This window comes from Ochotona princeps, chromosome 3 (assembly GCF_030435755.1).
Source record: "Ochotona princeps isolate mOchPri1 chromosome 3, mOchPri1.hap1, whole genome shotgun sequence".
NCBI classification, from domain to species: domain Eukaryota; kingdom Metazoa; phylum Chordata; class Mammalia; order Lagomorpha; family Ochotonidae; genus Ochotona; species Ochotona princeps.
In genome coordinates this window covers 86,302,704-86,318,517 of record NC_080834.1, presented here as the reverse complement: position 1 = coordinate 86,318,517, position 15,814 = coordinate 86,302,704, and the positions used below count along the sequence as shown (strand labels likewise).

Here is a 15,814-nt window from a genome sequence, read left to right as displayed (position 1 = left end):
TTGGAGTCATTTCATCTAAGATCTGGAACCAGACAGACAGGGATAGTCACTTTCACCGCTGATTTTAGGTATAGGTGGAAGTTATAGCTAGAGCCATTAGGCAAGAAAAATCAAAGGAATACAAATTGGAAATGAGGAAGTCAAGCCATTGCTTGGATAAGCTTTCTATATGGGAGGCTCAAAAGTCTCCACTAAGAGACTTGGAATTCCTAAGAGTTTAGTACAATTGCAGAATGTGAAATCAACACTGAAGAATTAATGACCCTTATAATACATGGATAATGCCATGGTCAAGAAAGTACTTGTAAGAGCAGCGCCATTCATAATAGCTATAATTAAAAAAAAAAAAAACTACCTTGAAATTAATGTAACTAAGATTTGAAGGATCTCTAAAATGAAAATAAAACAGAAAAAGACCAAAAAAACTTTCATGTTTGTGGATTGCAAGAATATCAAAATGTCCATATTACTAAAGGTAATTTACAGATTCAAAATACCAACAACATTCTCCTCAAAGAGAAAATGCCAAAACTTAATATGGAAACATAAAAGACCTTGGATAGCTAAGACAATCCTAAACAACAAAAATAAAGCTGGACATATCACAATACCAGCCTTCACATCATACTACAGGGCAGTGAAAATGGAAAGCCTGGCACTGGCATAAAAATAGATGTGTAGACCAATGAAATGAATAGAAATCCAAGAAATTAATCCACACAGCTACAAACAACTAGTCTTTGATAAATAAGGTAAACCCAGTTTTTGGAGAAAGGACAGTATCTTTAAAATAAGCTGTTGGGAAAATTGGATCTACATGTGTAGCTATATAAAATAGACCTTTTATACCATAAACAAACATGCACTCAAAATGGATCAGTTATCTAAATTTATGACCTGATGCCATCAAGTTGCTAGAAAAGAACATTGGGAAAATGTTTAAGACATTGGCAAAACTAAAGACTTGGAAAAGACAACAAAATCTTAAGCAACAAAGACAAAACTTGACATTGAACTACATCAAACTAGGAAGCTCCTGCAGTACAAAGAAACCTTCAATGACATGTTTAGGTAACTGACAGAATGGGAGAAAATATTTGCAAACCATGGAATTGGTAAATGATTGATATCCAGGATCTATAAAGAACTCAAGAACCTCAGCAACAAAATAATCTAGTTAAAATGGCAAGAGACATGAGCAGGCGTTAATCAGAGGATGGACTACACATGGCCAAGAAGTGACAATGCTCAGCATCACTAGCCATCAGGGAACTGACGATTTGGTCTTACTGTGCATGTTTGCCAGGAACATTTCAGTGGCACTGCTCCCAACATTGACTAAATGTGGTAATAACTTTGATCACTTAAATAAGATAACTCTGCATTTTCTATTTGACATAGACACATATGACATTTTGTGTTTATGATTCACAAATATATTTTGTGAGAATAATTTGAGAGTATGTAAATATCATTCTTCCATCACATTTGACCTTACTAGTTTTAGGATCCATTGATATTCAGTGCACAAATCATTACTGCAATGGTTGGAAACTGGTGGGTTGTAAGCTTCATGTACATTTACTGGTTGGTGCTCTATCAGGAAGAGCTTTCTCGATTCCATGTATCAATGTGGACTCTTCAGTACCTGTTTTATTCAGTCACTGTCATTATCTTTGATGGTCAGATTATCTCTGCTGTAGCCATGTTTGGGCAGGTCCTTTCGGGCTGGCTTCTGTGACCTTCAAGAAAAATTCATTCTCTAAAAACCTTTTCTTGGACAAAAATGTTCAGTCTGGAATCAGCTACTGCTCCCTGGACTTGTATTTCCTCTCAGCAGAAAACAATACTTAGCAATCAGAATCTAAGCACAAAGAGTGTACCCATTGTTGCTCCTGGAGAGCTGCTCCATCCACTCGGTGTACAGTTAGGACATACATTTGTGCAACACAACCTCTCTCCACATCACATATACCTGTATGAAAAACTCATTTACATCTGTGCGTGTGCATCTGTAAATAGACAAACACACATAGGATACTTCAAAAAGTTTGTGAAGAAATGGAAGTCAGTCAGGTATTTTCCATGATTCAAAATAGCCCTTGCCTCCCCTAACATGTATGTGATGTAGAATACCTCAGAAAGTTCATGCAAAGTGAGGGTTAGAAGAAATCAGATTTGGTACAAGAATTTTAGAAATCCATGCATATAATAGAGATGGGTTTTAATTCCATCCCCCCAAAACCCTCCCCCACTGTCATTACCTTTTTTGAGATAGCCAATGAGCAACCAGAGAGAAACCTCCCAATCCACCAATACCAGGTAATGGCAGGAGCTAGGAATGAATCCAGATCTCCCAGGTGGGTGGCCAGGACCTGCTGCCTTCCTTTGTATGCATTAGTCAGCAGCTAGAATTTGGAGCTGCAGCCAGGACTCTAACCCAACCATTCTGATGTGAAACTGGGGCATCTCCACAGTGAAGCTAAGTCAGCCCCCATTTTCTCATAATGTGCATTCCCTCTAACTTTATGCAACTTGTATGTGCAACAGTTTCAAAGTTTTTTTGTGTGCCACAATGAACTTAAAATTCTATTTCATGAGCTTTTTGAAGCATCCTGTTTTATATGTGTGTGTGTGTCTGTGTGTAACATACTTTGATAGTTCCAACTCTAATCAATACGTCAGGGTTTATTCTAACTTTCCCTCTTAAAATGTTTTATTTTTAATTGACAATAATTATATATACTTATGGTATACAATGGGATGTTTTGATACATGTATACACTGTAGAATGACCAAATCAGGGTAATTAGCATATACATTGCCTCAAATATTTATCAGTGCTTTGTGGTGAGAACATTGGAAATCCATCTCTTTTAGCTATACTGTAACATACAATACATTGCTACTAAACTCAGCCACTTTGCTGTGCCATAGTACAGTCCAAATGTAAAAGAGAAATAGGTTCTAGTTTTCCCTTTTAATTGTACTTTCTCTTCATTCTCCACCTGACTCCCACAGCCACAGCCCCTGACACTGCTGCCTCCAACTGTATCCCCCCTGAGGGCTGTCCTTTCCACAACGCAAGGGTGGGCTGTATGGGTCTCAAGTGTTGACTTTTGGATCAAAGAAAAGTAAGTGGGGGAGGGAGAAGGGGAACACTGGAAGTACAGGGAGGGAGAGGAGGATAAAGGCAGGGAGGAAGCAAGTCAAACAGTATTTTCAATATTGAGCGCAGAAGTGGGAAGCCCGTGCAATGAAAATTCTAAAAGGAAGGCTGGCATTCAGAGGTTTTGTCTTTACATCTGTACTTTTATATTTACAAAAACAAAACAAAACAAAACATTTTTAGCTTAGGGTTTGTTAGTGGGGATTTGCCCCCCAATTTGTATGTGAAACAAAAACCAGGAGGAAAAACTTCCTGAGGAGTTGAGGTTTGTGGAAACAATGTTAGCAAGTTAACAGCCCCCAGAAGAGCAATTAGCTCTGCCCAGGCCAGCTCGGGAGCACACCCTGGAAACCCCTGGGGTAGCAAATGTTCCTTGTGGCATCTAGGTGGTAGACTAAGGCCATAATAACAGTTGCTCTGCTTGACCAGTGATTAAAGCTGGAACTGAAAACAACCACGGAATAAGGTCTGCAGGTTGCATGTGTAGGGCTCTTATTCTACCTTAGTTTCTTATGCTGCACTGTTACCAAGTTTGTTTTTACTTGTGCTTTACCAAAAGTGCACTTCATCTTCTGAAGTCTTTAAAGTCGTCGGAAAAGGGAAGGGGGTGAGGAGGGTTAGCCCATCAGTTAACATGCATGCATCCCCTATCAGAGCCCCCGGATTTGATTACCTGGCTCCGGATCCTGACTCCAGCCTCCTGCTCATGCTGATCAAGGAGGCAGCAGTGATGGCTGAAGTAATTGGGAGTCTCTCCCACATAGGAGACCTGGGCTGAGTTCAGGGCCCCAGCCACTTGGGGCACTTATCGGAGTGAACTAGTGGATGGGAGCTCTGTTTAGCTCTTTCTTTTCCTCTCAACTGAAATTAAAAAAATTAGTCTTCCAGTAAAAAGTTTACCATCTCCCTACTTTGTTAAAAATTATCAATGGCTATTATTACCCTTTGGCTTAATAAAATCTAGTAAATTCTATACCTTTTTGGAATTTGCATCTACTTCTTAAGTTTAAATAACTATGTGCTAAGTGCTCTCCCACCCCTTCCCTTTAAAAAATTATATTTTGCAAAACCATAGTTCAGAGTGAACTATGAGATGGAGGGTCTCAACCTCTGTCCATATTTAGTGTTGACAAAAATTACTATCAGTGCATGAGATTATGACATAAGAGAGCATCTATGTACAAACATATACAATTTTATTGGTATCTCTACATACTACAAGAACTTTGTTAAGTATAGTCACAATTGCTGAGTGCAACAGAAAAATAGTAATTTGTCATTTTCTGAAAAGATGCAAAAATTCTGAAGATGAAAGAAAGATACATCAATGATGTCATCTGTTTCTTATTTCCTAGGAGAAAACATCACATAGCTAAGTACTAAAAATTATAGGTTATTAGAGATTCTGATTCTGTGTACAATTTCCAAAACCACCACCTATTTCATTTTCTGGCTTTGCATTTGAGAAGAGTGAGCCAATACCAGAAGGGAGGCAGTATGAGAGGAGATAACTGGGTGTTTTCTCATTGGGTGCCACTGCCTTTGACAGGCTGGACTCTCCCCTTTGGAAGGAGTAAACAGCTCTCAGGGCATTGGAAAGTGACAGCAAATTTACAGGCTTTCCTTTCTCTTTAAACATGTGTCTATCAAATAAGAAACTCAATTCAATGGCCCAGGAAGCTTTTCATTAAGATAGTCATGAAAAAGGAGTTGTTACCCCTCTTTACTAAGATCAAGTCAAATAAATCTGCAGAACACCTGGTACCCATGCCTCCTGCAAAATAACAAAAAACTTGTACCTGACTTAGTAAATGACTTTTGAAAATTCCCACTGTCAAAATATTGAGAATTAGTTGTCCAGTTAGTTTGATTATGTGGTTGCAATTAATGATCCAGTGAATTAATGATCCATGATGTGTGAGACAATGGAAAGAATATAAGTTTGAATTAGAGTAATTCATGGGAAAATCACATAGGAAAATAATCATGAAGAGTTCTTAAGAGTTAATAGGCACTGCCTGAGCAGAAATATTTTGTCATGTGAAAGACACGGAATACACACTAACCCAGTCCACACTGTATCTTACCCTTGCCTTCTCTGACTGCTCAGAAGTAGAGCTGAGATACCAGCCAAGGTGTACATACTGTCCTTAAGTGGCCTCAAAGCATTTGTCAACTTTAGACATTTGGGCCAGCTTTAAGGTTTTCAAATTCACTTATATGTGTTTATTCACTGGGAGGGATTTTGATGTAACTGGGAATTTTTACATCTCCCCAGGTGATTCTTCTGCCTGGCCAAGCATAGACAAAGGTTGAGAATCACTCTATGTACATATGTATCTATGCTTCTGAATCTTCAGCAAAGCTTCCTCCACGTTGCTCTGGCTCTCATATCCTTCCTCATCCCAACTTCTTTGCACTAAGTTGGTTCCTTTTTCTTCCCTAAGTCAGATCTTAACCTATTTGAATTTGTTCCATTTAAGAATGTTATTTGCTAACACTAAATCTGTTGTGCTGGCATGCTTCTTTGAGTGGTACGTATCAGAGATATTGTCCAATCTAAGTATGTAACAAGTACTCCTGGCCCTGGGGCTGTGTGAATGTGCAACAATACCCAGCTAAAACTAGAACTAGGTAAGAGAGGCAGAGAGGAAGAAGCCTGTTCTACGCAAAGAGCAAGACTTGATAGGAGTGCCCTGACACCTATGGGCATCGCCCTCTCTGAACCAGTGTGGTCAGTTTAATGACATGGCTAGCTGAAATCACACAGAAGCCCTTCTGGGTTGTCCCAGAGAGTTTAGGCAAGAGAAGAATCCTTGTTTGCTTTTCTGAACTCATTTCCCCCTTCTGTCTGACATTTTAGTGTCAGGTTTCTTGAATAACCTGTCTTAATCTTCAACCAATCCTAGACCTAATCTTATTCCTTTTTCTCTTAAAGTCATGGTGATCCCCTAATATGGATTATGGACCGATAGTATCTTTAAAACTAGGTATATGGGTCACTAAAAAGGGATTCCAACAGTAAATTTTATCCCATAAGTTTCCTCAAAAGCTTTGAGTAATATAGACCTGAATTTTAATTTATTTGCTTGAGAATCACTTACCAAAGACATTGCAGTCAATGGCTGTAATGGTGACTAGGGTACTAAGTCTGAGTCTCATTAGGTCTAGAAAGCCAAGTCAATAGCACTGCTTCAGAGGGCATAAAATAAATGCTAACCCAGTCATGCCTCCCTCCAAACCCTGGGGCCAATGGATGATTTCATGGTAGGGATTATTGCACTCTTGTTATTTCCAGAACCAGGGAAACAAATGCTTCTCTTTCCCACTGGTAAGAAAGAAAAATCCATTTTCTCTGGAACACTAGAAAGGACTTACGTTTTTATAGAGTGTCATAGGGAGATACAAATCCACTTGTTGATTCTGTGCTTTGCAAGCCTTAACTTCTGCTGCCACCTAAGCAGATATAATGCAATTTTAACAGTAACTGAGGCTCAGAGTCATGGTTCCTGTCATTGTGCAAGTTACTAGGGAATATTTTTCTTATGTTCCAAAGTAGAGGAAAGGTAGTAAAGAGAAGATGTAAAGGATAATGTGGATCAACGGTATTCCATTTCTAAGATGATGATGGTGATGAGGTCAGCTGGTGGTGCGCATGCACATGCTAAGGTCAGTGCAGCAGAAGGGAGATGTGAGAAGAGAGTCACACCACAGTAGATTGGTATTATTGTTATCTCTTTGAATTTTAAAAATCCAATTTTGATACAGTAAAACCACATTAATTTGGACTCTACTAATCAGGAGTTGTTGGTGAGCTTATCCTTAGATTAAGAGTCTATAGAACAATTGTGACAGACGTTTAAACTATTTAAAAGAACTTTTTTTTCTCTTCAAGCATTTCAGAAAGACCTGTTTACTTCCAAATGATGTGTCAATTATAAACTTTTGACCCATTTTGAATCCAGCGTTATAAGCACTTCTGTGAAATACTATCAGGTTCTTTTTGATATCCTCTCTGAGTGCTTTAAAATATTCTGTAATGGTTCATTGATTCATGTATGCTTTCTCTAAAAATTATATGTTATTGCACATGAACCACATATATCATTTTGTGTATCACAACTTACCTTGCCAAGACACTATGCAATTATGATATACAATTTTATAAGATATATATGACATTCATACAATATCTCTGAAAGATATAGAATATTGACTTTTGGGAGTAATTTTGGTAATGGTCAGAGGCATCTTTGATTGTACTTATTAGCAGGCTCCTGCTGGCATCTGAAGGTAAGGATGTTACAAACGCCCCACAGTGCATAGAATAGTGCTTCACTGTAAAGAATTGTCTGCTATTTGTGTTATGGTTGAGAAAAACCCTTCTGTAGAACAATCTAAATCTAATCATACTCGAGTGTCAGAGTTATTCACTGGATTTAATACTACTTACTTCTGAATTTCATTATCCCTAGAATAAATTTGTATTTCACCCTTTAAGGTTTTTAATGCAGAAAAAAATTTTTTTTCAGAAAAATCAGAAAACTGGGTATTTGAAACTGATGGTACAAGCTCTGTAGTGCAACTTAACTGCCAGTGTTTTCCCACTCCTGGACTCAGTCTACTCTGCACTGGATGATGCTTGCGTCAGGTCTGCATTTCCAAGCCAACTTCTGTCACACTCGGGCTGTTTACTGGACTCAGGCTTGTGAAGAGGCCTTTTTGAGAACTCAGGAAAATCCAAGGACTCTGAAACAATGCTGTCCTATGGTATGTTTTCTGACTCTGGCAACCATCTTTGCCCTTGTTAAAATCCCTGAGAACGCTGTAAAGGAAGCAGTACTTCAAACAAACAAACAAACAAAATCTAAAAAAAACAAACAGCTATTAAAATAAGCTGGACATGATGAATTCTTAAAAATTCTTAAACATGATGAATTCTTAAAAATTCACATATATGGAAGCCCAGCAAGATTTAATCAAAAAATTTAAGTACATAATTTAAAAAGATGATTTTTGAAGAAACAACATATGAAAAGGTGGGTCCATGAAAATGCACTTACATATTCATTCCTGTGATTGTGGATTTTCAGAATCATGTTAAATAATGATAGTAACAGTATTTGTTTCATTTTGCCCCTAGTGCCTCTCTGAGAAGCGATGATAGATACCTTTTACCATGTTAAAGATATTCTGCATTCCAGTTTTTAAAGACTTTTAAATAAGGAACAGGTGCTTGTTATCTAGTAACACAATCCTGGAACTCACATTAGTTGACCTAATCAGTGACACCATCATTGATTTTATATCATTTCACTATGTATTTCTGTTGTTTGTAATGATGATGAAGCTAAGATAGCAAAAATGCCACCATGTTTTATAAAGATTTCCAATAATAGTATTGAACAAAGAAGTGTTTTCTAATGAAACCCCTTTTTAATCAGAAATGTAGTAAGTCTGAATCTCTTTTCCCAAAGCATTAACTGAGGTTTTACTGAATCACACTGAAGACCATGACCACTTTGGTCTGTGAATGTCAGGCTGCAAGAGCACCTTTGGATTGTAGAGCCCACTGGGTTTGGACAGTAATATACTGTGTAGTTGGCAGACGATGACACAAATGGAGTTTTAAAAATATATCACTTTAGAAACTGAAATTGGGATGCATGTGATGGCACTTCTTATGAATTCAGTCCTCAGAGCTAACTACATGGTTGCGCTAGTCTAGTTTTCCCAAACCTATTGTCAACTTCCCTGCATAGAGTACAAGCCAGACTGAGAAAGTGCTTTGAGGTGACCCAACCTTGTACAGTATGTGACTAAAAACAACAACCTGTTCTGAAGGTGACAGAAATGCAAATAACTTACTATGCTGGCAATACTCGTTATGACTGAGACCTGTGAATGATGTGAAAATACTACATAGAGAGAAGAATATTAATTAGACTCTTGCCATGAAGACTCAATGATGTCCTAGTATAATTAAATTACAGATGAGAAGAAAAACTCTGGGGTTTTGTTTTGCTTTCCTTTCATTTGGGTATGGAAAATTTTCTTCAAATGTACTGCTATCTCCTAATGCATATTTTTTAAATTGTTGGATATGGCCCAATTTATAAAAATAGTTTACCATAAATCTTTTTTTCTTCTGTCACAACATGCTTATTTTTCTTTTCCTTTTAAGATGTTAATTTACATGCAAAGATTTTTTTTTCATTAAGTGCATTAATGGTTTTGTTTGTACAGGAATTTTCAAATCAGAAGGACTCCCCATGGTTTCTAAATGTAAACCCTTAGCAAAGGACATGCCAGTACGACAGCTCCATTCCATATGGGAAAAGACAAATTCCACCTTTTTGGGGGTTTTACCAGGGTTCCAGCTGTTGGGTTGTACAGCGTCTCTGATAAGTTTCCTTTATGTTAATTTCAGTTGAGTTGCAATGGAACATTTTGTAGAAGAAACTGGCTTCTAGCGGTTGACTAGAGATGCTGGGAATAAATTTGGTTTCCCTGAATAATGGTTTCTCAAAGCAGTCACAGCTCTTTTCGCAGTTAGAATTGGTACCATTTCTTATCCTTGTATTTCAGCATTAACTGCAAGGAAGATAAATATCATAAGATGTTAAAAAAAACTGTAAAAAGTGCTATTTAGAAATCCCAGCTAATCATGCATATTTACTAAATCTCAAAACTTAACATATTTTATAGAATAAAGTGCATATGACAGCAATTTAAAAACAAATACCCAATTAAACTGTAAAGTCTCAGCTGACAGGAAATTGTTCTAATACAGCAAAAGGGAGCATGTGGATCCCAGCCTCTGCTGTCCGTCATGCCTTCATGGGGAGCCCCATCAGCTCTGTAAACACCCTCTAGCAGCTGCTGCACAATACAGAACAAGTATCGGAACCAATGAAGAGTGTTCCTCATTATCTGATAAGGTAAAGCAGTATTGATGTTCTACAGCACTTAATTTAAAAATTAAAAAAAAACCTTTAATCAGTGAAATATTGGGGGCATATAATATCTGTGGCGAGAGATCCAGGTTACCCTGGTTCTCACACAGGCTCACTCATGCAGCATCTGTTTTTACTTTCTGACGCAGAACTGAAATACTTTAATTCAGTTACTACTGAATAAGATGCCTGAATTACTTGGGTGACTTACCTCATGTGCGTGTTTGGAAAAGGCTTCTGCGCTTGTCATCATGCCTGCAGTTTTCTCTTCCAGCTCTCCTAATCTCTGTCCTCTCTCATCCAGTGCAATTCGTGCCCGGGTCAGCTCTCCCATCACCCCTCCAGCAGCACCCTTCACCCCTTCTATTCCACCTGGTCCAGGAATGTGTTGTGCAAGACTACGCGATGCTCTTCCTGCAGAAGCTTCCCCAACTGGGAATTGAAGTCATAGCAATTCAACACATTTTGTCAGTAATTCAAGTAGTCATATTTATTACCAAGAAAAAGAACTCACATTCAAGCCTACAGTCATAATTGTCTTTGAAATAGATATATATGGGGTCCTGTGGTATTGATGTGTTTGAAGATATTAGTGGGCCAGTGCAATAGCTCAACTGGTTAATCCTCTGACTTGCAACACCTGCATTCCCCTGTGGGTGCCAGTTCATGTCCCAGCTGCTGCACTTTCCATCCAGCTCCTGCTTATGGCCTGGGAAAACAATACAGGAATGGCTCAAAGTCTTGGGTCTCTGTACACATGTGGGAGACCCGGAGGAGGCTGCTGGCTTCCAATTGGCTCAGCCTGCCCATTGCAGCCATTTGAAGAGTGAACCAGTGGATGGAAGATCTTTCTGTTTCTCTCTCTTTCTGTCTGTAAATATGCCTTTCCAATAAAAAAGTAAATAAATCTTAAAAAATATCAGTATTTGAGCAAGAAAAATGCCTGTAAGAGAAACTATGAGATATATATTGTTACCAGATGCCTTGCTTGTATATGAATGAGTTCTATACACAATGGCATATTTCCATTTCATGATGTGGCTAACAACACAGTCTCTCATTTTAGTGTCTATTCTAAACTCAGATCTGAGCTTTTCCTTAGGTTTCTGCCTAGGTCTTAACTTTAATTTTTACTGTTAATCTGGAAAAGTCATATTTGTAGGCCTCAGGTCATCTCTTTCTCTGTACCTAATAAAAATGGGGTTCACAATAAATATATATATAGATGTTGTCTAAAAGGCTAAAACTTTCTCAATCATTAAGAAATCTCTGTTTGATTCCATTTCAATGTAGTAAAATATTCTTTGTGTTTTGCCACTAACTTAATGAGTATACCCAGGATATAATTTTGGGATAGAATCTAATTTCTCTTATTAGATGAGGCTTATTGAGATATAACTCACATACATAAAATTTAACCCTTTAAAGTACACAGTTTTAGTTATACAACTGTCACTGTTGATGCTAGAACAATTTCATTAGTCCAGACTGAAACCCTGGATTTGTTAACCTTTTCTCTTGAGTCCGTCATTGCTTCAGCTTCAAGATCCATTGATCTATCTTCAAGCCTCTACGATTTTGTCTATTCTGGACATTTCATATACATCAGATCATGTAAGATACGACCTTATTTGGGTTGATTTCCTGATTCAGCATGATCTGAGGTTTAGCCATGTTATAGTATTATAAATACTTAATTCCATTTTTTTCCAAATAACATTGCTTTGTGTGGCAGTCTTTATATTTTTGCATGCATAGTTTGCAAGAGTATTCTCTACAAGGCTACATTGTGGCGGCATATTCTTGAAAAATTATATTCATATCTATCTTTAGTTGAGGAGACACAAAGAGACAATGCCTCCATTCTGCTGGTTCATATCCCAAAGTGGATACAACAGCTGTGGCTAGGGCCAGGCCACTGTCAAAATTGGGAGCAGGGAACTCAATTCAAATCGCCCTGTGGGAGGCAGGAATTTTATTACCTGGGAAATCATTGCTGCCTCCCAGAATCCCCATTCACGGGAACCTGGACTTGGGAGTGCAAGCCAGGAATCAAATCCAGGTACTCTGACATGGGACACAGGCTTCTTTAGCAGCGGCTAAATGCTCACTCTTGAAAAATATATCCTTCTAGTTGAAGATCCTTCCCAGTATCTTCCTAAGACTTTTTGATTATTCTTCATTAAAGTCTCACCAGTAGATTTTTTTTAAAGTAATTTATTCTGTAGCACTTTCAAAACTTATATTCTGAATAAAGGATCTCTTTCCTCGCAGTATTGAAAACATTTAAAAAATACTTTAATGATTGACTGTTCTCACCATGTCATGCAGGTGTGTGCACTAACAAATGGGACATTTATTAATTTGCTCATTATTTGTATGAATTATATGAATAATTTTGTTAAACTATTCCTTAAGTGACTCATCCTATCCATTTTTGATAAAAATAAGCACATTTTTATAAAGAAATAAAAGCATCTAGTCTAATATTTGGGATTATAAATCACATTAAGGCATACACACACATACAGGTCCCATTTTGAGATACATTTTTATAATTAAGATTTTACTCACAGAGCTCTTCCCGGTCAAAGGTTTGTCCACTTCCACCAAATAGTCCCTTAAGAAAACCTCTGTTTTGAGCTTCTGGTGTCTCTATGGGAGTAAACAAATCTCCTAGCATATCCTGTGCCAAAAGGAAAGACAGAAGCCTTAGGCTAACTCAAAACAATTCAGCAGGTACAAAAGCAATGCTGGGATATGTGAGAGCACATTATGAAAAGGCAGTCAGCTTCCATGTTTCCTGGTAATGCTTGCTTTGCTCCCAGGTCTCTCTCCCTGGCCTTCCTGAAGCTCCTTTTCCTTCCATTTGCTAGTAATTGGTATGCTAAAATTCACTGTTTTTTCTTTTAAATCACTTTTTCCCTTCTGGATTTAGAAAACTTAGCAAACTAATGTACCTGCCCTAGGATCAATGTTTATTTTCTATTAATGACTGCCATTCTAGATTTCTTGTTCTTTATCTATTATCACAGCCTGACTTGTTTTTATATTTGAAACTCAGATTTACAGAGAGAGAGAGAGAGAGAGAGAGAGAGAGAGAGAGAGAGATAAATCTACCATCTATTGCTTTACTCCCCAGATAATCACAAGGGCCAGAGCTGAGACAATCTGAAGTTAGGAGCTAAGAGCTTCTTCTAGGTCTCTCATATATGTGCAAGGACCCAAAGACTTGGGCCATCTTCTGTTGCCTTCCCAGCTCAAAAGCAGGGAGCTGGGTTGGAAGTGGAGCAGCCAAAAACATGAACTAGCATCTCATGGGATGCCAGTGCCATGGGTGGAGGATTAGCTGGTTATACCACTGTGCCAGCCCCACAGCATCGTTCTTATACTGGTTCTCTTCTCTGAATAATTATGTCATGGTTCAAAATTATTTAAATGAGTTAAAATAGGTAGCTACTGAATTATAAGGTACAGTTGTTCCCAAGATTTGGTGAGTCTTAAGAGGATTGAATAAATGTCATTAAAAATGCTGATCTTCAGGGCTGGTGCTGTGGTGCAGAAGGAAAAGCTGCTACCTGCAGCCCAGCATCCCACATGGGCACCTCTTCTAGTCCCGGATGCACCATTTCTCATCCAGCTCACTGCTAATGCCCTTGGGAAAGCAGCAAAAAATGGCCCAAGTCCTTGGGTCACTGCACCCATGTAGGAGGCCTGGAAGAAGCTCCTGGCTTCTGGCTTTAGGTTTTCTCAGCTCTGGTCATTGTGGCTATTTGGAGGGTGAAGCAGCAGATGGTAGATCTCTTTCTTTCTCTCCCTCTCTGTAACTGCCTTCCAAATAAATAAATCTTCAAAGAAAAAACTGATGATGTTCAAGTCAAATGCCTCACAAACTAAATCAGAATCGATGCAGTTATGCTAGTATCTATATTTTTACAAGACCTTTCTTTTTATGTCTTTCTAAAATAAGTCAAAATTAAGAAACATCAGTATGGGGAAAGGAACTTAGATCTGTGACCTATTAGTTTGCTTGTTATCTTCCAGTAAGATTTAAGCTTCATTTCCTGTTACCTCTACCCACAGTCTTGTGGTCTTTTTCTTAAAGCCCTTCTGTTTGGAATTGGCAGCACCATCTCTTCAGTTCCCCAAGTCAGAACCTCAGTAATGATCAATTCCTTCTTTTATCTTACTCCCAATAATCCCCAAATCCAGCTGATTCCATCACATAACTGCTCAATCAGCTCACTTTCTCCAGCCTCACAGTTGGTGCCCTTCCTTCAAGTCCCTAGTCTTAATTATTTTGCAAAGCCTCCTAATTGTTTTCACTATCTTCAGTCTTTGCTCAAAACCAGCTACTGCACTGCAAACAAAAATACTGTTTTAATAAGAATAAAAAAATCTGCCCAAACTTGTCAGTGACTTCCTACTGCCGTGCTGACTTCTTTAAGGAGTTTATAAATAATTCCAAGATCTAGTTTAAGTAAGTTTGTGTTGCTATTCCTATAGTCTTCCTAGCTTTGAACTTTTCTGCATTCTGAAAGCCACCAATTTTGTGTAGGTTAGCTCTACCTGTCCATGTCGAAGCCTCCATCCACCTGAGTCATTTCTGTTGAACATCAGATATTAGCAGTGCCCCTAACCCTTCTCCACCCACCTCACTTCTCCTCCAACAGCCCGGGTGTCTCCCGATCCCTGGTGTAGTAGCCATGTTGAACATTTCCCACAGACTGCTGTGGCTAACTTGTTTAATTTATTTTCCACAGCAAGTATGATCTTGTAACTTATTTATCATTTTATTGCTAGAAATTGGCCAAGTATAAGGCACTCAGTAAAAATCCCCCACATATTTGTTGAACACCAATTTTTGAGACAGCATTATCGCAATTTGTGTTAAAAAAAAAAACCTTACCATGTTCAGTGCTTTACGTAAATTCTTATTTCTTAGTACAATGTTGCAAAAATCTGAGTACATATAGATAGGTTAAGTAGATAGGTTAAGAAAAATGTCCAATCACAAATGGAGGAGCCAAACACAACTCAACTAAGAAGACAGTTCAAAGAGTTCAGGGAAAATGTAATTAAGACATAAGTTTATTTTGACACAAAAAGTTTTTTCGTAAAAAATCTATATGTAATTTTTTCATAATAGAAATCTTCCTTGAATTTGCTGAAGAGCCCTTGTACTTCAGAGCCTTTTCTCTTAATATCTGCATTATAATATATTAGTTTTAGTTTTGGTATCTGTGAAATGAGAGTTGAACTAATTAAATCTGAGATATTTAAAAATGTTGTGACCATTCTTACTCAAATTTGACAGACTTTCATCCTGTTTCTAAGCTATTCTTATCACCATGGTCAAACTGGAATACCCAGTCTTATCTCAAGGAAATATATTTATTGGTGTGGCTCCGAATCAAAATTAAGGTTTCTTCAGAAAAGTCTATGCATTCCCTGTATTGCATGCAAAATGTCTGCATAGACATTTCTCCCCTAGGAGAGACTCTGTAGTCTTTTGGAAGATTTTCCAAGTGTGAATAAGTATAACAAGACTATTTTATAAATAATTTTTAACATTCTCTTTACTATTTCTGTGCATACCTAGAACTATACAAGAAATCACAACATCACAATGAAGAAAATATGTTCAAAACATGAGCTAAGCGTGTATTTGTTGTATGATCTCATAATA

At 37.8% G+C, this 15,814-nt stretch overlaps 1 protein-coding gene across 1 annotated transcript in view; it reads right to left on the bottom strand.

Moving 5' to 3' along the window:
- Positions 1 to 8,858: 8,858 nt before the first annotated feature.
- STXBP5L (syntaxin binding protein 5L) overlaps positions 8,859 to 15,814 on the bottom strand; it is a 286,369-nt gene continuing 279,413 nt past the window's right edge. The window contains exons 26-28 of the mRNA XM_004577863.2: positions 12,700 to 12,811; positions 10,337 to 10,557; positions 8,859 to 9,763 (exon numbers count right to left, since the gene is read on the bottom strand). Coding sequence (XP_004577920.2) covers positions 9,722 to 9,763; positions 10,337 to 10,557; positions 12,700 to 12,811 — 375 coding nt within the window. The 3' untranslated portion in view covers positions 8,859 to 9,721. The remainder of the gene's footprint in view (positions 9,764 to 10,336; positions 10,558 to 12,699; positions 12,812 to 15,814) is intronic.